This window comes from Mercenaria mercenaria, unplaced genomic scaffold (genome assembly GCF_021730395.1).
Source record: "Mercenaria mercenaria strain notata unplaced genomic scaffold, MADL_Memer_1 contig_4799, whole genome shotgun sequence".
In the NCBI taxonomy this organism is placed as follows: Eukaryota; Metazoa; Mollusca; class Bivalvia; order Venerida; family Veneridae; genus Mercenaria; species Mercenaria mercenaria.
The window spans coordinates 1572-28317 of NW_026463055.1; the positions used below are offsets into that span (position 1 = coordinate 1572).

Below are 26746 nucleotides of genomic sequence, written 5' to 3' on the forward strand. Positions count from 1 at the left end.
AAAGGAGATTATTTTCCATTGATCTTGTTTGTATAACCAAACAAAGTTCTTTCAGATTCGACGTTTGTATCTGCAGGTTTGTACATCCGTTTCAAGGGTCCGACACAGGATATATTCACCTTGAAGGTTACGTTTTGATGTGATAAAATCGTCAGTAATATCACTATATGTTTTGCAAAAGTTTTCAACCTCGAAAATTCGCTTTGCAAGACTTTTATTTTTATTCCTTGGATATCGGAAATCTGGTATTTCAGACTAATGACTTCATTTTCGATTGGAATCATTGCCGAGACAGTTTGTTCGATAACCTTCAAACGTGTGTTTATCTCCTAAATGAGTTCATGGAGCCCATTATCCTGATTGTGAGCAGGGTATGGGCGATACATTGGGACCTGGTTCTCCAGGTTGTACGAAATAATTGGGATGTGGTCCAGGGTAAGACGGAATGAACGCTGATTGACCGGAATATGAAATTATTGTTTATATTTGGCTGGGCTTGTCATCTCACTTACTCCACCATCTTCACCGCCATTGCAGCTTTTGTTTCCTTTGTTAGAGGTACTCTTTTCCCTTTATTATCGGGCATTAATTCCAGAAAAAGTAACTTTGATTATACAATATCCACATAAATGTTTGTTTTGAAACTATTTTGAAACTTATTTCCACACAAAACTGTATTCATTTTTTGAAAACTCGTAGACAGCTTAAAATGTGTGCCATTAACATCTGAGCCTCGCTTCATTAGCACTATGTTGCGAAAAGAAATTTCCGAAAGCACAGAAACTTTATCTTGTAGACGAATTATTTCAGCGTGGAACTGACGTATTTGTAGGGGAAACAACTATACATAATTTATAAATAGCAAAACTTGGCTAACCTCCCATATTTCTTAATGTCGGGTTTTGATTATAACATTTTATTGAATTTTATAAGCGTATTAGATTAGGGCAACATTTAAGTACAAATTGACTAGATTTATCAGTATGACGTTTCTGATACATTTAGTATTCAGGGAGTAAACCAGCTTTTTAAGCTAAAAATGTAATCATGTTTCATGTTCAAAATTCTTAATAAAAGTCTCATTTGCGGTCATTTTCGATCACACTAAAAACCTTTATCACCTTGTCAGCGGGATTTTTCAGACAAGTGACAGGTAATTTTCAGTTATTTTTAGAATGGTATACCTGTTACAAGAAGGTTCCAATGCTCCGTTGATAATTCGGTCAACAAATTTGATAATATTTCTATAGGATACAGGGTGGGTGTAACGTTAAGCGGTTCATTGCAAGGTTTTAACATACATTAAAAAGCTATGCGGGATGACAACATAAATGGAAAAAACGGTTTTAACCCTTGGATTCTGCGAAGGTAATTAGATGGCACACCTGCAGCCTTTCAACATTTGATGGTACACTTCATATAAGAGCTACACTTTTCTTGTGATATCTCTATTATTGATGTAAAACTGCTACATGTAACAGCAAGGAAAATTACTAATTACTACAGCTTGAAATCTACTGCGGGTAAAAACATCAAGATGTACAGAATAGGTTGTGTTTTGGTTTTAGCAAATAATGTTAGAGGACTTATCGCCCTAACACTTCGTACATAATTTGCTCTCTACACTGCTTGCCGTGCATAAAGGTATATGTTATTGAGGTCCTCCAGATTCAAGGTCAGGTCTAGCTGCACATTAATATGTCTACGTGCTGTAGAACCGTGGTAAATTACGTAGTCAGTAAGTTAGTGTATCAATACGTGTTGGTAAGTACGAGAGTAAGTGGGAAAGCGCAGTCACCGTCTTGTACTAGTTTTATAACTTTTCATGAATTTGCCAGTCGTCCGACAGACAACTAAAGCTTAAGAACGGTAATCTGGGGCATTTGGTTCACGTTTCTATCAGAGTGGACATTTTCTCGACTTGTGTATGGAACAGGTGTATGAAAGCTCATATTCACCTTGTAACATTTGTATGAAAGCAGATAATTTATGCAAAATGAATAGTTCAGCATAACGTGTCATAATTAAATAACCTATTTTCAGATATTTATATCTAACTTACGAAATTTACTTCCAGACAGACCTCGTATGTAGTAACTATTACGGGATGGATGTGGAAAAGGTTTGGGAAAGAAATATTACTGGAAAAGGTGTTACTATAGCTGTTAATGATATTGGAATAGATACTGATCTTATTGACCTTGAGCGAAACATCGTAAGTTGTTTGCATCAGTTATACCCAATACAACTTAACTAAATCATTTTTTGTTTGTTTGTTTAGTTTATGGCCTCCGTGGCCGAGAGGTTAAGGTCGCTGACTTCAAATCACTTGCCCCTCATCGATGTTGGTTCGAGCCTCACTCGGGGCGTTCAATTCTTCATGTGAGGAAGCCATCCAGCAGACTTACGGAAGGTCGGTGGTTCTACCCAGGTGCCCGCTTGTGATGAAATAATACACGGAGGGGCACCTGGGGTCTTCCTCCACCATATAAGCTGGAAAGTCGCCATATGACCTATCATGTGTCGGTGCGACGTTAAATCCAACAAAAAATGTTTGGTTGTTTGTTTTGGGTTTAACGCCGTTTTCCAACAGTATTTCAGTCATGTAACGGCGGGCAGTTAACCTAACTAGTGTTCCTTGATTCTGTACCAGTACAAACCTGTTCTCCGCAAGTAACTGCCAACTTCCCAACATGAATCATCAGGGGTGGAGGATTAATGATTTCAGACACAATGTCGTTTATCAAAGAGTCACGGAGAACATACGCCCCGCTCGAGGATCGATTTCACGACCCCGCGATCCGTAGACCAATGTTCTACCTACTGAGCAAAGCTGGCGGGTAAATCATTTTAGTATTATCTTTTATGATAAAATAAGATTTATTTATTTATTTTGTCGGGTTTAACGTAGCACCGACACAATTATAGATCATATGGCGACTTTCCAGCTTTGATGGTGGAGAAAGACCCCAGGTGCCCTTCCGTGCATTATTTCATCACGAGCTTTTTGACAATACAAGAAGATCAAATATTGTTTGTAATTAATCCATAATTGAACAGGCAGTTTCAAACAAAGTAATATAGCCGTATGCGTCTTGAGGAACTTTCAGTAAAATTCATTTACTCGGCTCCACAACGGACATGCTAATTAATTTTAGATGTTTTGAGCATATTCTTGTCTAAATAGCTTGTTCGAAATATTTATTAACCAGCCGTTAATTGAACATGGCGAATTTTCTCTAATTGTCTAGGTACTTACTACTACTTATACTACGCAGGTAATTGATTTAGGACCTTCATAACTCTCAAGTAAAAATGTGAAATTCGTTCAATTTCTCAGAATTTATATCTCGAAAGCAAGACGTCTTATTTTAATTGCACGACATCTGACCTCAAGCTCTCGACATCTTATATCCAGCGAAAGACATCCTATTTCCACAGCACGACATCATCTTAAATCGAGCGCATGGCATCTTATCTGAACGCACGATATTGTATCTCGAGCGCACGACATCATATCTCGGGCGTTCGACATTTTATCTCGAGCACATGATATCTTATATCGAGATCACGATGTCTTATCTCGAATGACGACATTTTATCTCGAGCACTGGTAATAATTTTATTGAAAAATGTATGCGTCTAAAACATACCAAGTAGATAATAGATGAATATGCCATTTTTAATAGGCACATCCTCTCAAAAATACTAATATGTACTTAAAATATTTCAGAACAAAGAACTTTGTAAGAATTTCTTCGATACAACCCCAAACGTGGCGCCAAATCACTATACAGACATCCTTGATAATCCGACAGTATTATCGGAGTGAGTTCCCATTATTCAACCTATGACTTTAAACTGATTGTTATACTGTAGGACGGTAGTATTTCAAGCTACGAATTTCGTTATCTTTTCGTTATCAATTTCTTAAAACTAAATAGCACACATGATATTTTTTCTTTTTACTAGATGAATAGTATCAGGGTACAATACTATGACTACATACTTAATCTGAGCGCAGCATGTCTTTATTACTGTCAGTCATATGCTAATTACTTTAAGGACGACAGAGGGATAAAATCATAAAATATAAGAAATTAAATATGGGACTTGCAAGAATGTGCTTTAAACTAACTAACCATGGGTTTTTAAGAGATAATTTATGTTCTGTACAGTATGGACACCTGCCTTGGCTACAGAACCTGTCAATCACAATTTTTAAAAGCTGTTCAAAGAATTAGACGTTGTAAGACCACTCACAACATACATTCCACTGACCGAATCATTAACACCTGTTCTCAACGAAGGGTGGTGCACGTATCTCAACGTAATTTGTTTATATTATGCATTATGTTAGATAGGAAAATGTAAATATAATGATGATAAGGTCTGCCATATTTTGCTGCAACTATGCGGTAGTGGACGTAGATTTGGCTTTGTCTGTTTGTCCATCCGACTGTCCCTCAGGGAAAATTTGTGTTACATATATCGCCAAAAGTATTGAACGACCATTATGAAATTGTTTAGGAATGTTATTCAACATAAGGAGTTACGCATCCAAGGTTTTAGCATAACTAAGCATAAATTGTGAGCTATAATAACGGCACTGTGTCAGTCGTTCGCAACGTCTGATGTTCAAAATTTCACTGTTAATAGTCCAGAGGTAACAATTATAGCCCAACTGTAATGACACTTTATCAGAATCTTTTTGATTTTTGTAGAAACTTTCTGCAGATTTTTAATCTGTGTCATCTTGACATATGTTGAATCATAGAAAAACCTTATTTTGTTATCACAGCAGCGTTGTTTGTACCGAGTGTCGGTCGTAAAAAGTCTCCCCGTGCCTTCAATCACATCTGTTATATTTCGATCTCTTCAGATCGTTAAGCACGACAATTATGCTGTGTTAATAAATTGTTTAAATTTTCAGCTTGAGCATTTCGGCTTGATCTGCAGATATCGAAATATAACGGATCTGATTGAAGGTATGGGGAGGCTTTGTCACATGTCCCTTTTTGAATGATTTCTTCTAATGATTTGTTTTCCCACACTGAAGTTGTCTTATTCCTTTGTAGTTTTGGATTAAAACTTTTTGTCCCCGATTAAACCCTTCCGCTTTTTTTAAATTTTTGTTCTGTCGGCAAATTGTTTGATTTTTGTTTGCATTATTTGTCTCTTGACTCGACTGTTTTGGCACTTTATTCTGGATGTATTTCGGTGACTCAGTTTTTAATTGCCTATTGAATAATAATACTGCGGGAGATTAACAAGTTGAGCAATGTTGTGATACACGATACCTGAGTATAAAGTTCTACAGTTCCGTCATCCAGTTTTTGTTTGCAGCACAAGCAATTGAATTTTCTCTAGCTCAATATGGTATTACGCATATTGTTTTATTCCAATTTCGTCGAGATATTGCTCAAATTCTTCCACTGTGAAATTTTGTGCATTGTCGGTACTAATCCATGAACTTCAAATATTTTCCAGTGTTTATTTATGACGGTGGCAATGTTGTTGATTTTAAAATTTTTCACTTCTGGATATCTAGAAAAATAATAGATACCGACCAAAATACTATCTCCTGTCTCGAAAGTTCCTGTAAAGTCGGCTGCTACCTTTTTCCATGGTCCGTCGGGTAAAAAAGGCATCATTACTTATGGAGGTTTCGGTGGACTTGACACGATAAGCCAACATACTTTTTCATGAAGTAATTGTTTTATTTTTACTATTCCCTGGTGATTTTCATGAGCTTATTCTAAGACGTTTATCTTTTTTTACTTTGAAAAACTTTGAATATTACATTACTGTTTCCGCGAAGGATTGTTGAAAAACGCCGTTAAACTCAAAACAAACAAACAAACAAATGTTCAGTCTTTACAATTAGTTCATTCTTTACTTTGTTACATATATTTCCTTCTCTTGGCTTCGACCATTTTCCTGTCTGTAAGGATTTTTTCGCTATCTTTAGTAACTTGACAGTGTCGGATTTGTACTTGTTTAACATTCCTATGCGTAATAGCCCAGTTAGCGGAGCCGATTTATGTCACCTGCTACATCGGACAGGTTGTTTTATACCTTGAAACTCAATCGCCTAAACACTGTTACTGAACTGGACCTGCAGGTTTGTTTTCCTATAAATAGTTATTTGCAGCTATATGGATGTATTTTCACATTTTACTTTTCAAAGGTCTGTCTGAGTTTGATTTATCTGTCGTAAGTTCGTTTATCAATTCTATTCACTTTATTTAGATACTGCTTTGAATCAGTTCTTTTGAAATATATATCAGTGATAATTGAAGTTCCATTCTTAATTATCATTATATCTAGAAATGGTAATTTAATTGTGCTCTGTTGCATTATGAATTTTATGGGTTTTTTTGTTGGTTTTTTTTTTTGTGTTTTTTTTCGGGGGCCTCCGTGGCCGAGTGGTTAAGGTCGCTGACTTCAAATCACTTGCCCCTCATCGATGTGGGTTCGAGCCTCACTCGGGGCTTTGAATTCTTCATGTGAGGAAGCCATCAAGCTGGCTTGCGGAAGGTCGGTGGTTCTACCTAGGTACCCGCTCGTGATGAAATAATGCACGGAGGGGCACCTGGGGTCTTCCTCCACCATCAAAGCTGGAAAGTCGCCATATGACCTATAATTGTGTCGGTGCGACGTTAAACCCAACCAAAAAAAAAAAAAAGTTTTTTTCACATAATTAATTTTCCCCAAAATACAGAATAGTCGTCTAAATAAAAATCCAATCTTTTCCATTGTTATTGTTGCTAGGTTATCTAAAGAACGCTACTTCATTGATATTTTTAAACCGAAAGTTAACCAAAATTGATGACGTTACAATATTAACGTTGTGTACACATGTGTACGCAAAAAATGACGTTGCTTAGCAATTACACATTTATTGACGCCATATTGTATTATTTGCCCCGATGAGTATAAACGAAACCGGTAGGCAAATATACTGTTAGTCATGTAATGTTGTTTATTTTTTTCTTTATAATTTTATAATATACTTGATCCGGTACAAACTTTTGCAGATATATATATATATATATATATATATATATATAAACGAACGATTATTTCTAAGCCGTCCTTTCTTTTGATAGCGTATAAATTTAGTCAGCTTACACTTAGGTGTCAATCTCCTATACTCGATTTGGTCTCCCCTTACAGTAAGTTCTATATGGTATGATTGTAGAAATGTGCCAGATGTTTCTCCTTGGTCCGCTCAGTTCATATAGTGCAACTCTCCACCCTTGTGAAAGCTATTTTTGCGTTGATGCTTGCCAGTAAAGAGGAACGTCTTTGATTTTTTTTAAGATCGTTATATGCTTCCAAGTTTGTGTCTGAATTGCAAACAAAAATGAAAATGAATGTGTGTATTACCTGATAGACAGAGAACTTGAAAACCTATAAATTAAATGTAAAAACCTCTTGCTCCAATACACACACAAACACACAAATATTTTCTTTAAACATTTTTAAGGATTCATTTATTCAAGAAAACTAATGGCAGTGGATGTGTAAAATCCACATAATTCCATATATAATGTTGAAATAAAATACAGTAGACCACAAGCTTGTTCTTTCTTTGATTTATAACTAAGTATCAACAATTTTTACCCTTCCCAAACATGAACCCCGAATTAATTATTGCCATGCTACCTTTTCCCAGAATGAACCAATCCAAGGGGTGATGAGTATGTTAACATTCAACCGTTGGCATGGAAAAGCGTGCAGAATTACAGCAGACGGTACTGTTTTAGGAGTGTCACGCTTTGAAAACGCTCTGCTGAAAATTGACAAAAATATGAAAATAAAAATGTTTTAAACAATTCTTAAGTGAATTAATAGACATAAATTAAATTGATTAAATAGGTACTCATTAATGAGTACGGAAAAATAGACAGCGACTTGTGTGTGGTTGGTTTTTGCATAAAAAGTTTGGACACGTGTTCTCGCCCGGACGCCGCCATATTGATTTTTCTTCTTTTCGGATATTGTAGAACTTGTGAACTTTCGAGGGCGACGTCAGTGTATGTCGACAGTGTAAAGGTGACTTTTGCAAGCTATTTTATATATTTTATGTCTAAGTCTACAGCCCCGAGTGAAGTAGGCGGTAGTTCAGAAATGCAGAATGCTGTCGACTGTGTTTTCGAGGGCGATTCGTCTGTGAAACGGAAGAGAAGCGAGGTCTCGAGTGTTAATGAATGTGACACTAGTAGAGAAACTTTAGATACAAGCCAGAATAGTTCATTAAAAACTAAGAAAAAGAAGGCAAAAAAGATGGATAAAATAAGTGAGACAAACGGAGCAACGGGTGACCTTGAAACGAAAAGTAAAAAAAGTGAGAATAAAGACAGGCAGGAAATGGCAGAAATAAAGAAACAGTTGCTTGAAATGAATGCAAACCTTTCTAACGTCATAAAGAAAGATGACGGCTCAATTAGGCAAATTATAAAGGAGGTGTTCAGTGAAATGAAAGAAGACTTATTAAAATCTGTGTCAAAGAAAGTAGAAGTGCTAGAGTCGAGACTTTTTGACAAAGAGAAAGAAAATGATAACCTCAAGCAGAAAATTGTCCACCTAGAGAAAAATCTGAGACATCAAACAGATGAAAACGACACATTGCGAGAGGAAGTGCAAGCCTCGAAAAAAAAAATAGACCAAATTGCCAACGAAACTGAGCAATACAGTAGAAGAAATAATTTAAGAATAAGTGGATTGACACAGAAACTTGAAAAAGAAACTGCGGACCAGACGACAAATCTAGTGTGCAATACCTTAAATGAAAAATTCAAAACGTTGAAACTTGGATTAACAGCTAAAGATATCGACATTGCACACCGCATTGGAAAAAATGAAAAATGGTAAACGTCAAGTTATTGTACGTTTCCAGTCAAGAATGATGAGGGACAAAATCTTCAAAAACAAAAAAATGTTGAAGGGTTCCGGCATATTTCTAGGTGAAGATTTGACACAGTTAAGTAACTACGTCTTGTCATGTGTAAGAGTTAAATCACCAGACGAAGTTGAAACAACCTGGACACACAACGGAAAAATCCTATATAAGAATAAAATGGGGGATATTATGGAAGTGAGATTTTGTGACTTCCAGGATTGGATTGACATGAGCTGGCCATCAAAGGAGTTTCAAACTCCAGACCAACAGGAGGTACAAGAAACAGACGCCCAAACCATTAAGAAAAATGTCTGGGGGTTAGATAAAAAATAAAACTTTAAGTCTAAAGTGTATACAACAATCTTGAAAAGGTCTGGGAGATAGATATATGTAAAACTGAACTGTGTTTTCATTTCAGCCTACAACGTGTAACAGCATTAATGGCTTGTGAAATTAAGCCGTCAACTTATAGAGAATATAGACTGGGGGTTAGATAAAAACTAAACATCTAAAATATTTCAATAAAAACAACAGTGTTTTTAATTTAAGTCTATAACGTGCCTTATCACATGGCTCATATGGGTGTTACGAGCTGTCAAAAAGAGAAAATAGACTTTAAGGTGATTTTAGTACGGGAAATAATCTGGGTTAAATAAAAACTGAACTTATATAAATATTAAAAAGAAGAAGAACAGTGTATTTTATTTAAGACTACAACGTACTTCATTACATTGGTGTTACAAGTGTGATTCTTGTATGGGCTATACTTATATGTATGTTTTGACATGTACATCTACTTCTTTTTGTATGGAAAATAGGAATAGATAATATTATAATACAACATACGATATTTATATGGCTTTGCACAGGTGTTACAAATTGTCAAAAGACAAAATAGACCTTTGTGTAATTTCTGTATGGTCTATGTGTTTTGACATATACATCACTTTTTTAGAACATTTATATTTAGGAAAATAGATAATACTATAGTATTTGTACACATACATATTGTGTTCCACTGAAAGCTTCATATATGTAATATTTTGGTTTAGCCAACAGTTTAAAATAAATCATGGTTCTACCGGGTGATTTTTTTTTTCAAAAAGCCTTTCCCACCTACTAGTGGGCGCTTTTAGTCAACAGTAAAAAAAATAATATGGTTCTACCCTGTGTTTTTTAAGACTTTTTCATTATTAACAGTTTTTTAGTTATAAAGAACCGTGAAACTTTGTATGTTTTATACATGTATGCACTATAAAGGCAAAATTATGGTTCTACCTGGTGTTTTTTTTAAGACTTTAGTTATTAGCAGTTGTTTAGTTAAAAAGAACCTTGATACTTTGTATGTTTTATACATGTGTATATTATAAAAGCAAAATTATTGTTCAACCTGGTGGTTTTTTTTAGACTTTTTCATTATAAACAGTTGTTTAGTTAAAAAGAACCTTGTGACTTTGTATGTTTTATTCATGTATACATTGTAAAAGCAAAATTATGGTTCTATCTGGTGGTTTTTAAGACTTTTCCATTACTAGCAGTTGTTTAGTTTAGTGGAAAAAACCTTGAGACTTTTGTATTTTTATACATAACATTATAAAAGCAAAATATGGTTCTACTTGTGGTTTTTAAGACTTTTCCACTACTAGCGGTTGTTTATTTAAAAAGAACCTTGAGACTTTTGTATGTTTTATACATGTATACATTGTAAAAGCAAAATTATGGTTTTGCCTGTATGGTTTATACATGTATACATTGTAGAAGCAAAATTAGGGTTCTACCTGGTGTTTTTTTTTTAAGACTTTTCCATTACTAGCGGTTGTTTAGTTAAAAAGAACTTTGAGACTTTGTATGTTTTATACATGTATACATTGTAGAAGCAAAATTACGGTTCTACCTGTAAAAAGAACCTTGAGATTTTTGCATGTCTTATACATGTATACATTGTAAAAGCAAAATACGGTTCTACCTGGTGGTTTTTAAGACCTCTTCACTACTAGCGGTTGTTTAGTTAAAAAAAAAAAGAACCTTGAAACTTTTGTTTTGTAGTTTTGTACATGTATATAATATGATATGTCTAGGCTTTAATTTAAACGATATTTTAGTCTAATAAATAGAAATCATTTCTTGAGGAAAAAAGTTACGGTTCTACCTGAGAGTTTTTAAAACCCTTTCACCTGATAATACTTGTGTAGCTAATACATGTAAAGAAACTCTTTTTATATTACATGTCTTCCTAACAAATGAAAACTTGTATTAGTACCTAACAGTTTAAAATAAGTTAATGTTAGTGTTAGTTTAATATTTTTAAGGCACTGGTGTATAATGAGAAAAATGACCTATATTTATAGTTCAAGACATTATTGACAATAGGAATTGCTATTTAGCACACCAGAGCCAAAAGCTCAGGTTGAGCTATTAGTGCAGGTGTATACTCTGGCAAGTCAAATTTTAATTACAGCATTTATATCGTAGTTTGTACAAGACTTGAAACACTTATTTTTCCATTTATGAATACCTGATTTCTGACATTATCTTAATGTAAAGTAATTTTTTTTTACATACAATTAATATTTAAACAGTATAATTTTTTTATCCCCCTTTTTCATTTAAAAACCCGTTTAAATTCTCTCTGTTGTGTTTTTCACTCATAATACTTCTTTGCTTAAACAGTAGTCTCCCCGGTTTGCCTTAAAACACTGTATATTGCGAAGTAAGAGTTTCCTCATTTATTTTATATAGTATACCTTATTACTGTTATAAGTCAATTTTCAATTTCTAATTTGGAAACAGTGCGATTGGACATGCAAAGGCCAATCAATACACAAAGATCTGTACTTATTAAGTCATGGAAACAATTTGTTTCTATATACATTTTTCTCAAACTGCTCTGTCTCAATGTCTCTGGTTTTATTTGGACACAGTTTTAAAATCTTATGGATAGTATACATTTTTCAACTTTCAATGTAAAGGGGCTTGCATCAAAAGAGAAAAGAGTGAAAGTTTTTGAATACCTTAGAGAGCAAAAGTTTGATATCATTTTCCTTCAAGAACTCCATTGTATGGAAAATGACCTAGAAAAATGGAAACAGCAATGGAAAAAAGATATATACTTAAGTGGCAATAGCAGCAGTAGTAAGGGGGTAGGCATTCTCCTAAAAGAAAATTTCCAGTATCAGCTTATTGAATACAAAGAGGTCATTAAAGGTAGACTACAAATGCTTAATATCAAAGTAAACGATAAAACATACGTTCTAATAAATGTGTACGGGCCAAATAATGATGACGTAAATATCTTCAATAAGCTAGAAGAAATAATAATAGAACACAACAGTGAAACTCTTGTTGTTGGAGGAGACTTTAATGTGGTCCTAGATTATAATCTTGACAAAATGAATGGCAGACAAAATACAAACATTAAATGTTCTAAGAAATTAAATGACATATTGTTGAATAATGACTTGTGTGATATATGGCGAAATTCCCACCCAAATACAAAAAGGTTTACATGGCACTCCAATCATAAACCACCTATATTCTGCAGGTTAGACTACTTTTTAGTCTCTGAAAATCTACTAAACACTGTTTCAAAATGTAATATATCTGTTGGTTATAAATCTGACCATTCTATTGTACACTTTAAGTTAGAAAGTAAAAAGTTAGAAAAAGGCCCTGGTTTCTTCAAATTAAATAATAGTATCATTTTACAAAAAGAGTACCAAAACGAATGAAGAAAGTCAATTACTGAAACTGCAAATTTTAATAAAGAAGCAAATCCAAATACATTATGGGAATTAATTAAAGGAACAGTAAGAGATGTATCAATAAAATACTCTGTTATAAATAAAAAGAAAAAAAATGAGAAATACCAAAGACTAGAGAAAAACATTAAAGACTTAGAAACTAGAATTTCTCAAAACCCGTCCGATGAAGTACTTTTGGCAGAACTGAAAAGAAATAAAGGTAAATTAGAAGAATTATTGGATGAAAAATTGAAAGGTATTCTTTTGAGAGCTAAAGCTGAATGGATAGAAGGAGCAGAAAAAAATACAAAATATTTTGCAAATTTAGAGAAGAAACGAGCAGAAAGTAAAATAAGAAACAAATTAGAAACAAATGATCAAGAAATATATGAAAACAAAGACATAATCAGGCATGTCAAACTCTTCTACGAAAATTTGTATAAAAAAGATCAAGCAGTAAAAGAAAATGAAACGTTATTTGAACATGTTAATGTTAAACTAAATTCAGATGAAAAACAGTCCTGTGAAGGTCAATTGAATGAATATGAATGCTTTCTTGCACTAAAGGAAATGAAGAAAACATGAAAAGCCCAGGCTCTGATGGTTTAACAACAGAGTTTTATAAGTTATTTTGGAAAGATATAAAAGGTTTTTTGGTTAAGTCAGTCAGTTACTCTTTCCAACATAGTAACCTAACAGAATTACAAAAACAAGGTGTAATAACTCTCTTACCTAAAAACGGAAAAGATTTGTTAAATATTACTAATTGGAGGCCAATTTCATTGCTAAATGTCGATTATAAAATTGCAAAAAAGGCTACAGCAAATAGGATCAAGAAAGTGTTAACAAAAATAATTAATAACAACCAAACTGGATTCATAAATGGACGTTACATTGGAGAAAATGTGAGAATATTGCTTGATGTTATTGAACAAGTAAATAAAATGGATGAAGAAGGTATTATTTTTTTTACAGATTTTCAAAAAGCATTTGAAACATTTTAATTTTGGAGAATCACTTTTGAAATGGGTCAAATTGTTCTATAAAGATGCAAAAAGCTGCATTTCAAATAATGGACATATGTCTGATTTTTTTAATGTACATAAAGGAATTCGTCAAGGTTGTCCCCTGTCCCCTTACCTTTTTATTATATGTATTGAAATTCTTTCTATAGCAGTTACAAAAAACGATGATATCAAAGGAATAAAGGTTTCAAATGTAGAGGTAAAACAAACTTTGTTTGCGGATGATGCAAGTTTCTTTCTAGATGGTAGCAGGAAATCATTTGAAACACTAATAAAAACATTAGAGGAGTTTGGTAAACTTTCTGGTCTAGAACTAAGTGTATCTAAATGTACAGTCCTAAGAATAGGATCACTAAAACACAGAAATATAATTTTCTGCAAAAGTAAAAACTTCAAATGGTCTTCGGAACAAGCATCAACTCTAGGTATAACTTTTACAAATGATCAACAACAAATTCATGAACTAAACTTGGAACCAAAAATAACAGAATTAAAGCATACACTTCTTACATGGAGAAAATGGAATTTGTCATTAATAGGAAAAATAACAGTACTAAAAACGTTTGCATTTCCAAAATTAGTATATCCATTGACAGTTCTGCCAAACCCGTCACAAAATATTATCAAGAAAATAAAAAACTGTATGTTCGATGTCTTGTGGGAGTCAAAACCAGATAAAATAGCAAGAAATGTAATTATTCAAGAATATGAAAATGGGGGCTTAAAAATGATAGATATAGATGCATTTGTAACCGCCTTCAAAGCTAGCTGGATAAAAAGATTAGTACAGGAAAATAATGCAAAATGGCAACAGATGTATAGACAAGAACTCCAAAAACATGGAGGTCTTTCCTTTCTCAAATTCAATTGTGACCTAAAACAAGTTCCTGATTTGAAGTATACTTTCCTTGAAGAAATCTTAAAAGCGTGGTGCAAGGTCAATTATAAAGAGGATATTAACTGTATTTCAACACAAATATTATGGTACAATAGTCAAATATTAGATAATAATGGCAACACATTTTTCTATAAAAACTGGTTTGAGAAAGGAGTTATGTATTTAAAACATATTTTTGACTATAGATTAAAAGAATTCTATACGTTTGATTTCTTGCAATTTGTTTATGATATTCCTAATGGCGGTTATTTACGGTACTATCAAATAGTAAAGTCATTGAAAAAGGGTTGGAAAAACAAGCTTATATTAGAAAATTCAAATGAAGTAAAAGAACCAAATTACCTTATCGAAAAAATTTATGAAGTTTCAAAAGTAAATAAAATGCTGTATAAGTTGGAACTTAAAAACAAAATACAACCAATAAATCAAAAGAAAAAGTGGGAAATATTATTTCACAAAAATAGTGTTAATTGGAAGAAAATTTTTAATAACTCTATATTTTGTACAATTGATACTAAGCTTAGAGCATTTCAATATAAATATCTGATGAAAATAGTACCCAACAATGCTTTTCTATTTAAGTGCAAACTAGCCCCATCAAATTTATGCGACTTTTGTTCCATGTCTTCAGAAACATATATTCACATGTTCTGGGAATGTCAATTGATCCAAAAGTTCTGGAGCGATATAGGAAGTTATCTTAGTATGAAAAATCTATTAAACACCCCACTAGACTTTCAAACTGTATCATTGGGCTTTTTAAGAAATACTAGGAAAAATAGGAAAAGTGTTATTAATTATATTCTTATTCTTGCAAAATACTTCATTTTTAGAAGTAAATATAGTAAAACACCTCTGACTTTTAATTTATTTAAGCTTTATCTTGAGAAAAGAATTAATATCGAATACATTGTTGCTTGTTTGAAGGATAAGTTAGATGTATACCATTCAAAATGGACTGAATTTCATGGTGATGTAGATCAACAGAGACTTTTTGATTGAGCAGAGCAGTTCTTCTTTTTTGAATATTTCTTCCTTCTTACAAACTTTTTTTTCTTTTCTTTTTCTTTTTTACTTAATCCAAACGTGAATTTTTTTCTTTTTTTTTCAAATACGTACCGCTTACGCCCCCCCCCCACCCCCCCCCCCCCCCCCCCCCCCCCTCCACTCCTTTATTTTTTGGTCTTTCAGACAACTCTTGTTTCTATAAAAGACACTCCATCATCTCATTATTCATTTATCTTTTTCCATCCACTCATCAATATTTGAAAAACATTTCAGGGATTGACATTATGTACTAAAAGTATACTTTTTCCTCTTACTATGTTAAATTACATGGATAAATATGTAATGTTAAAATATAATGTTAATAAGTAATATATCCATATAATGATCATGTATGTATTACCGTAATGTCAATGTACTGAAGTGAAATAAAAATTGGAAAAACAAAAGAATTACAGCAGACGGATTACAGAAGTCAATGTAGACATTTTCTGTACCGAAATTTGTAAACAAACAGATATATCTTTAGAAAAAACGTAAGCCTTGGATTTCAAAATGTAAAACATGTTTATCAAGCTTCTTATGGAGAGTGCCTATATAGTATGCCTCCTGTATTCAACAAATGTCTAGAAATATGAGAAATTAAACGAGAATAGGAGGACAATTCATGACTTGTATTATCCTTTTTTGCAAATAACACACAGAGATAACTTTCCCATTGTTTGGCAAGGATAGAATTAATATTCATAAAAAGTAATCAATCGACAATATTCATTCTATTGAACAGTATGAAAATCGGTTGTTTCCCTTTAGAACTGAGTGTTTCATTCAATCTCTATAGCATGGTTGGACGTAAATACTTTTCCAAATTTTACTATCGCAATTCAGATTTGATTTTGAAATACAATAGCAATTTAAAGACACCTTTGCGAGAAGGTATATCAAAACCCGCTTTTTACTGGGATGTGGTTTACAAACTTCGTAAGATTTTGGGTCATGGCAATTTTCCAATTGTATTTAGTAAAGTGATTAAACGTTGTATGAAAAGATGTTATGACCCAACTGTTTTGAGACACACCGCATGTTTGGTGTTCAGCCCTTTTACAGTTGGACGCTACGCTTTCCTCTTTGATTGTGTCTGACGGAACCGATGGAGGACTCTATGATTAGTAGTTCTTAAATCCCACCAGGACTGAGCTATTATGATTTCCGTCTTCTGGCCTGTTTCGTCGGGCCCTTAAGGGTGTTTCCTTTGATGCTCTGTCTTCAGCAAAGGCATTGAGTACATACGTTTTAGGTTCTTAAGGATTGCATATATATATATATATATATATATATATATATAGGTATATATGTTAATTCAATGAATGAAAACTCCTCTCATCGTATAAGGCTCCACTCTGTGCTATTTAAACTTTGTACAGACACGGTGTATGATCAATCCTATATTGTTGGTACAAAACTTGCGGTGCCTTCACTTTTTCGTATAAGCAACGAACTTTTATGAACAAAAAATGTAAACACGCCATGGAGTAGGAAGCGAGTACGCGGAAAAATGCGACTTTAGAGACGTAAGTTGATTTTACTGATGTTACCACGGAACATAAGTAACTTCTAAGCTTCCAACTGCATGAAAACAAAATGAAAAGATTCAGCAGTTTTCGCTAGATAATCGTTACAGATTCAGCACTGCTGTACAAATGAAGCAAATGTAAGTCGTTTATTGCAATATTTCAAAGATTCATAATGTTTTGAGCATAGTATTTTTACAAATATATTCAATTTTTATCCGTAGAAACAGTAAAAGAAAAGAAACCATTTTTTAAACCAATTTCTACTCTTAAAAATACAATTTCATAAAAATATAAAGCACCTATATTTTACACATAACACTTAACTGAGGCACCTCCGTTATTCTCAAAACTTTAATGTAATATCTAGCAACTATATTTTGTTTTTCAGTGCCAAGGCTCGGAAGCGACGTTCATCGCTATTTTGGCTCCAAAAGCCAAAACGAAGAAGATCTTGACAGACTGTGTAGATGTGGTAACTCCAAAAAACGCAGCTAAGCACTCCCTTTTGCTCATCACACTATTTACAGAGTTACTATATGAAACAAATATATAGTCTATGCATTAATAATGTAGTAAATGATTTCTTATAAGAATACTTTGTGTTGAAGTAACTGATTGGGCTGAAAGAACCAGTATTCTTAAACCTTGTGAAAAATTTCGTTTCAGAGTTACGTAAAAATCTGTAATTAGCCTATTGCAGACGAGAATGTGTAAGGAAGGACCGCTCTGCATGGCGATTGCGCGGTATACGTTGTGGAAGGCGAAGGACGACAATTTAATTTAAATGTCACGTATAAGGATTACGTAAATAATTTCTGTAAATTAGATGTTTCAAACGAGGCAGTCATTGCTTTACTGTAACATGTAACACATACGCTTGTGTTCAAGCGAGAGATTCGGCCGGGAAATGCATCTTGTATTATGTTAAGCATTCATACACTATGTGAACCAAGTATACATAACAAACGGGCTGTGTCACCAAAGGACGAGTTTGAAAATAGCCTATTTTGCTATATGAGAAGCTTACATTTATGTAAAGGCAGTGGCTAGGATTACGGTACTGATTCTATGATTATCGAAGTTTCGTATCTCTAGATAACCTTATGAGGACAGGCTAGGATTAAGGAAGTATTTATGAGACATAAAATATCTACAAAAATATAAAACATTATGTTGTTGTAAACTTACTTATTTTACTTGAAATAGCGAGTTACAGGTCTGCCGTTGATTTTGTTGATATCTGGCCGTCATTTTGGATTAAACTTATTGCAAAGAGGAAATATCGTTGTCATTCTGGCATGATTAAAGTTCAGATGATGGTTAAAAACGCCATTTTTTATTTACATCATTACCTTTTTTCATAAAGGGCATTTTAATTCACTTTAAGCATGTCTTAACGTAAATTTCATACTCAACACTTCCGTACTATTAGCCTATCTTCATAGGTTTATCTGGAGATATGAAACTTCCATACTCCTAGAATCCGAAATTAGGATTACGGTAACGTAAACCTAGCCACTGCCTCTATATGTAAGAATTATTAAGTTAATCAGTGTAATCATAAAAATGTGTATAGTATATGCTTATTAAACTGAAGATACAACATTGTATAATTTATTTGTTTATTCTCGATTGCAAATCAAGATAGATAAATTGATAGAGAGAGAGAGAGAGAGAGAGAGAGAGAGAGAGAGAGAGAGAGAGAGAGAGAGAGGGGGGGGGGAGTATCTCATTGCTACAGCTACATTTACTAAGATACACGCAAGAAACACACGAACAAAGTTTGTGTCTCCGCCATCGGAGCAGGAGGTTGAAGTTTGAAACCTGTCAGGGCACCTGGCCAGCAAGGATAGGATTCGGAAGGTAATGCGCACAGAGAAAAAGGTGTCTCATAGTACAAAATTGACTGGTCCTGCCAATAGATCGACACTATAATAAACAATGCCTTATACAAAGATTAAAAACCGGCACACGCGTGTTTTGACAGTTCATTTGAGGCATATATGCCGATGGATAATTGAAGGATACCCCTCACAAATACTTCCCAAAAGTAATGTTTCCTAAGCTCTTGGACAAAATATTTATGACATAATATAGGTGCCTTTATACAAAAAAAATATAGTTGACTTACTAAAGACTAAATATTGCAAGATATTTGCATCTGCGTATTTCCGCTATTTTAATTTGTAAACAGTATTCGGATAATAAACACCATATAATTAAACATCCGAACAATACCAAAATACAAGGATTCGTGTTTTAAATGCTTTTTCAATACATACGTCACCTTCCTCTACTACGACATGCAACTGTAAACACATTGTATTTCATACATCGGATACAACATTTGGCAAAATACGGTGTCGATTACATTTTTACATCTTCGATTTGTTCCGTAAAATCATCCAAGTTATGAAATAAAGACGAATCTAACAATAAAGGGATGATAAATAAGGCCACTACACGTCCGACTTACTTTGTTTATCCAAGAGTAATAAAAAACTTAGGTGCTTGTACGCACAAGTGAGTTGAAGAGGCGACTTTTGTACCAACAATATAGGATTGATCATACACCGTGATAGAGGAGCCTGCTCCTTCCATTGTATGTATTGTTTGTCTTTGTTAAAGCCTTTGTTAAAGCCCGCATATAAAAGAAGTAAGAAATAGAAATGTGGTAACATCTATACTGGACTGGATTAAATCATGTTTGAAATAGTTGGAAAATAATCTAAGTGAAATAGATATAAATTGTGCTTTGGAGTAATAAAATGAATATAAATTATGATGGTGTTTTTGTATTAAATTAAATTGTAAAAGTGTTTCAAATAAATGTCGATGTGTGTTTGAAGGATAAAATAAATAAAATAAATATGCCTTCACCACAATTTCTTTTTCAAGTATTTGATCACGAATCATGATATTGTTCTGGGACTCAGTTCAACCTAATATTGCCAATTCTGACAGCCTCACAACGAATTTTTCGTCCTGTTCTTGCACCGTTTGACGCTATAAATATCTCCCATACGCCATATTTTTCTTTGGCGCAAAAAAAAATATGTTGATTGATGCAACCGCTTTCTTGTTTGGTGTTCCTGTTTCTTGCAATATTTCGAATATAGTCTGAATTTGTTGTTATAACACATTACGTACATTACGCGTCTGTGCGTCTTTTGTGCGGCATTGACGAAAAAATTAAAACGTGTCGTATATTGTTCCCATTGCTTTGCAAAATCAGATTGTTGTAACTATAAATTGTTATGTTGTCATTCATTGTTGTTTTAAAATCCCTTATAAACTTGTTTATTGTTTGTTTGTTATTTCCATTGTGTTTTGTTTTTACACAATTAAATCGTTTATCCTCGTCACAAATGTAATATATAGGGTGTATGGATTTTACTCAGGGATAGAAAGGCATCATAGTTTGTTTGTATTAATTCATTTAAATTGATTCTAGTACTGCTGTCCACAAGTATCATAAAAATTACTTACTCTGGTCAATGGTATGTATGCATGTTATTCAAGTCACTCCTACTGGTACATTATTGGCTATATATTATATTTAGTATTTTAAAAAAACAAGCAATTATTATCCTTAGGCGCAACACAGGTCAGTGGATCTATTGTCAAGGTCACAAGCTTAGCTAAAATGGCACATATGTCCGACATATTTCTAGTCCGGAGTTGAACTAAACAACCCTTTAAGGTATTGACTTCAAACCTAGCGAATAAGTCAATGGCGCTGAGTTGATGTAAAAAGTGAATTGATTAGGTCAGTAGAACGATTGCCAAGGCCAAGATTTGAATTCAAATGGCAATTATGTCTAACTTTCGTGACAGGAGAATCGCATAATAACTTAATAAGTATTCAATGTATTGACTTGAAACATTTAAAATCTGCTCTGTGTGGTGATTAAACGATATGAAATGTGTATTAATCATCATGATTAACCTAGAAACATTTCCAGTTTCTTTTGCCTTAGTTTCCCACCACTACCGCCCCACAAACCTCGAGCTAACCCCACCCAGAACCACATTACCCCACCACCACCCCCGCAAACCATACAGACACAATTTTAGTTCATATATGCGAAAGTTTATTAATTTTGCCATTGGTTTCCACACACGTTAAAAAGATTTTTATTGAGAGCTAACATTGCAAAGGGTCTGCCGTAAAACAAGTGAACGTTATGGTGGCGTAAATACTGTTATATTTAGAACTTAGTCAATATATTAAATAAAATATACGAGATGCTGGTTTTATATTGTCACAACTTTTAGAGTGACATTAATGACAGCAAGATTCCAACATGAAATATCCACAATTCAATAATTACTTGAAATGGTAGCAGTGCCAATTTGTTCAATGACAGGGGAGATAAAAGATAGAACATCACACACTTCTGCGTTTGTTGAAACTTATTATAAACTATTTGAAAGAAAGAGACAAACGGGAGAAAATTAAATCAATTTAGTTCTGTAAATTTTTGTCCAATACGATTACGTGTACACATAGTAGCACTTTAATGGCTATTATATATATCATTTTTCAATAGGTAAACAATTTAATGTTAATCCTACATATAATGCTACATATAAGTTAATTTTCACTTTAATGATCTCATGTTAAGAAAATAATTTAAAACTTTTCTTAGTATTTTACTTTTAATTCGTACATGTTCACTTCTCTTAACAATTACAGACATGGGAACTACGTTGCCAGTGTGATTGCTGCTGTGAAGAATAATAACCTCTGCAGCGCCGGGATAGCCTATGATGCTACTATTGTCGGTAAGGTCAACTGATTCTTTCCCGGGCACTTATTATGATTATACTCATTATTTTAATTAACCAAATTATTTTGGTACACTTAAGTTGGCATTTTTTGATCGCTAAACATTTAAACCGCTTAGGGGCATTTCCGGCAGTTGTTTCTGTGCAGTCAGTTGGGCAGTATTCATTCTATTTTGGTTAAATAAAAAAGTTCAGTAATTTTAAGACAATACCGAACACTTCGCATGAATAGACAGAAACCAGTTGTGAACATGTTTTAGTCCGTCTAGACAATTTGGTCGGTTTCAGTCTAAAGAAAGGGCAAATATATTGAAAAATAGACAAGTAAGTCTATTGAAAGTGAAGAACATGTAGCCGTAAATGCACATAATTACAGTTTTTGAGCAGATATATGCATTCGTAAAGGACGATTTTTGATCAAACATACACGAATCGACACAACGTTCGCTGATAGTACAGTTGTAGCCAAAACCAAGAATATACTAAATATCGCAGATAACATTTTATGGGTTCTTTTTTATTTCATGTATATGATATATGATGCTTACACAGTTAAATGGACAAAATGTCAGTTGAAATAAAAAATAGGATATCAATGTGCAGGTTTTCCAGTTTAGTATATCCGAGAAATTTTGTCAGAAATTAATATTGAAGAAAATACTTTTTTGATGTATATTTCTAAATTCATTATAAATTATGATTATCCGTGTCAGTAACAAAATGTTTTACGCTTAGAGGACAAAATGTTATATCACCAACCAATGTATTAATTCATTCCAGTTCATAGTCCCCGTTTTCAAATTGACAATCTGCAAATAAGGTGCCCCATTTGTAAACAGATGCGCTTACATTAACCTTAGTTTTGTCAAAATGTTACGGAGTTTTGTACTCGTATATTCTTTTTCATTTTATACTTTCAAATGAAATGCTAGTTATATATGAAAAGAATATTTGACAAATTCAAACTTAAATATATCAAATCTTTTTTTAAGGAACTCAAATTTGGACTTCTTTCAATATATATATATCAGGGTGCCTCAGACATAGTTATCCATTGCGATAATAACTTCAATAGGTGTAGTTTCAGGCGTACAAATCAAATTCATATATAAGGTTTCTTTAGTATTTAGCTTCCGCCGCGCTGTACGCCATGAAATTATTATCATTTAGCAGTTTAGTATGCTTCAGACTTACCAGCAGCTGTATCCGATAACATATTGAAAGGGTATATTCTGTAAGTCTTCTTGCATTAAATTTAAAGATTGTAAGGTATATTCATGTACGCCCCAGCACAAACTGTCATTGAACTGATAAAAAAACAAAACAATATATTTCCATGCAGGAAAATAAATGTTTTCTATTTAGTGCAAATGTCTTCAGCAGTCAATTTTCTCCAGTCGTCTCCAGCTACGCTTTTAAGGAAAAGTTATAGGCATTTGCTATTTCATTGATAATTGCTATTTGGAACAAGATATTGTTTCCTTGTACACGCTTTGTAAATAGAACAATGCACTTTACCCTTGCCATGACTGAAAATAAATGCAGAATTTGTTTCCAAAATGGCACAAAAATTCTTTCTTCACTCCTCTACTCGTGAGAATACTACTTTCGCAGCCTTTTCATCCCGTACATGTGTCTAATTCTACTAATGCAACACGAAGATCCCGGACTATTGAAAGTCCAATATTACAAAGGTTAGAAACACGAGAAAAGCGCGATCAAGCATTGTATGTAAAACGTGCATAAAATAGTCATGAGGATCTATAGAGTATTCTAACTCATACAACTGTTATAACATGTTGTAATGTAAATAAAACATAATTTATTTATGGATGTTTTACGTTCAATTGTTTATACATACTTCTGTATTAGTTTTGTTGTAAAAATGTTTTAAGTAAGATGCCTCAAATGATCAAATATGTAAAATACTTGACGGTCCTCAGCGCTGACGTGCCTCGGATATTTTACATTTTGATCGGTTTCGTCTTATATCCTATACATGTACAACAATATACAATAATTTATATCTAGAGCATGACACTTCTCAATGAAAATTCATTTAAATACCAAGTTCTATCTAGGTTATGTGAGGTTAAACATAGGTCACTACGCCAGATCAAAGAAAAATCTTGTTAACACTCTAGAGACCACATTTTCAGTTTGTACTTTTGAGAATTGGTCAGAATGTTTTTCTTGATGAAATCTAGGTCAAGTTTGAATATGGATTACCTGGAGCCAAAAACTAGGTCAGCCAGTCAGATCAAAGAAAAACGGTGTGTGTGCAATAGGGGCAGCATTTTTGACTTGATATTCGGAAAATATGGTCAGAATAGACTAGTTTGAACCTTGGTCATCTGTCATCTGGGGTCAAAACTAAGTCACTTGGTCAAAACATTGTGTATTCAATAGAGTTTTTTTTTTGTTTGATGTGCATGACACTTGGTCAGAATATTTGTCACCATGAAATCTCAGGTGAGTTTTATTTGATCACGTACCTGAATCAGAAACTAGGTCAACAGATCAAATCAAAGGAAAAAAATGTTTACACTATAGAGACCATATTTTTAATTTGACTTTCATAATACTTTGTCAGAATGTTTGGTATTTTAAAGTCTTGGATAATTTCATATCTGGATCACGTTGGATCAAAAAATGTCACTATTTCAAATCAAAGGAAAAGCTTGTTTACAATCTAAATGTCCCTATCTTTCCGAATTTTTTTCAGACTGTTTCTTTTTACAAAATCTTGGTCAAATTTTATTTGAAAAATGTGGGGTCAAAACCTACGTCACTAGGTCAAATCAAAGAAAATGCTTTCCACCACTCAAGAGGCCACATTTTTGGTCCAATTTTAATGAAAATTGGTCACGACAGAATTTTTGTCTTCCAGAAATCAACAGGTCAAAAATTATTTTCACTGTACGAGTAAGTTACTCAGATAAGCAGATGTTTAATCATTTCCAATTAAGCATGCTGAAACTTTTTACGCGTTTTGCCAAAAAAAATGTCAACTGGTTGTTATTATTATTAAAACAAGGTGCTTATTGCTTTTTAAGGTCTTAAGATGGTCACACTAAATCTGAGCAGGAACGGTTTTTTCCATTGGACGAAATCTGAAATTGTGTCGAGATCGTTGACCTACAAATTACATGATATTGATATCTTTGTCAATGCCTGGGCACCACCATCAGATTTTGATCAACTAGACCTTGCTACGAGGAAAGCAATAGAAGATGGAGCACATAAGGTATTGACAATTTGAATATATGTAGGCATACAGAGCAATTGTGTAAAAGGTTAGCAAAGATTAGAACTGTGGAGCAAAATCTTCAGCAAAAAGAAGCTAAAAAGCAAGTAATGCAGAAACCGACCGCTTTTTCTCATTGGTCAATTAATATCTTTTAATTGATTATTTTGTTTGTTATTATTGGATCTAACGTTATTTGGCGGCTTTCCGGCTTTACATCACGAACGAGCACCTAAGTAGAACCATCGACCTTTTGTTAGCCAGCTGGATGGCCCCTCATGTAAAGAATTCAGTCCCCACAGTGAGGCTTGAACCAACATTGGCGAGTGATTTGAACTTTAACTACTCGGCCACGAAGGCCTTCTTCTTCTTGATGAAGAGGCAGTTATGTGCATGTTTCCATTTTGTCGTTTGACATCTTTTGTGAGTTGCAAGCTTCATAACCTCAGGTCCCCTCTCTTAAACTATTTTGTTCATTGTTTTCTCGCCTAGAACAATCCTATTATTTTAACTGAGGACAATATGCCGCTTTTAATTGATTTTCAGTCTATCTTGATTCTTGAAGATTCCATGTACATCGCCGTATGAATTCACCTGCGTTTGTTTCTTAATTTTATTTCAATATTTTTAAAATGGGAAACAACTGAGTTACGTGTAACTTGAGCAGTAGCTTTCATTTTCACTACAGTCGATGAACAGGCTACAGTTGTTTCTGTTATATTACATTATTACATTTTAAAGGAAAAGCTAGCATATGACAAATACAAATAACTTGAAATGTAGGTTGATTCTTGTCTCAGCCATTCGTAGATAAGTGATTATAGTTACCTATCTGATGAAGGTTCCAAGATAGAGCCGATAGCTAGGCAAAGCTTAACAAAAAGTCTAGGTTACCATCATCACTTAAATATCATAGTAATTATTGAAAAAATACCTTCTTATATTGTTTTATTATCACACCTTAAGACAACGTCTTATCACGTGACATGCACAAGTCTTAAATTAAATGTTTTGAAATTGTCCTGGCTAACAAATACATAAGATAAGTAATGTTATATGGAATCACGGAAGTAACGTTAACGTTTACAATCGACGTATACTTGCCAAAGTTGGGGTACAATCTTTCTACTTAAAATTCCGCGGTATTTATATAAAAAAATATAGGTTTCCATAACAAAACTCTTATTTAGCAATTCAAACATTTGATATAGGAAAGTAATAAATCAATGACATATATAGATTATATTTTATACAAAGCGAAGATTTTTAAGTAGAAAGTATGTACCCCAATTTTGGCGACTTGAGTTTGATACGTTCCAGAAAGATGTTGTGGCAATTGTAGTCAAGATTAAATAACAAGTGCACCAGTTAGAGAGCCGAGACGTTCGTATTTCACAATTTTGAGTAATTCAAGGTTAAACCTTCAGATGACTTGGAAGGGTCAGCCTATTACCAAACTTTGCGGAGATTGTATTTCAATAAGCATTGCGACCAAGCTTAATGTTAGGGAGCGGACGATGTCAAGTTTTGCAAATTTTGAGTATTTCAGACGCAATAA

At 33.5% G+C, this 26746-nt stretch overlaps 1 protein-coding gene across 1 annotated transcript in view; it reads left to right on the plus strand.

Annotated features, from left to right (window-relative positions):
- Positions 1-8944: 8944 nt before the first annotated feature.
- Positions 8945-26746, plus strand: part of LOC128554178 (proprotein convertase subtilisin/kexin type 6-like) — a 50044-nt gene continuing 32242 nt past the window's right edge. The window contains exons 1-3 of the mRNA XM_053535426.1: positions 8945-9225; positions 21850-21938; positions 24998-25188. Coding sequence (XP_053391401.1) covers positions 8945-9225; positions 21850-21938; positions 24998-25188 — 561 coding nt within the window. The remainder of the gene's footprint in view (positions 9226-21849; positions 21939-24997; positions 25189-26746) is intronic.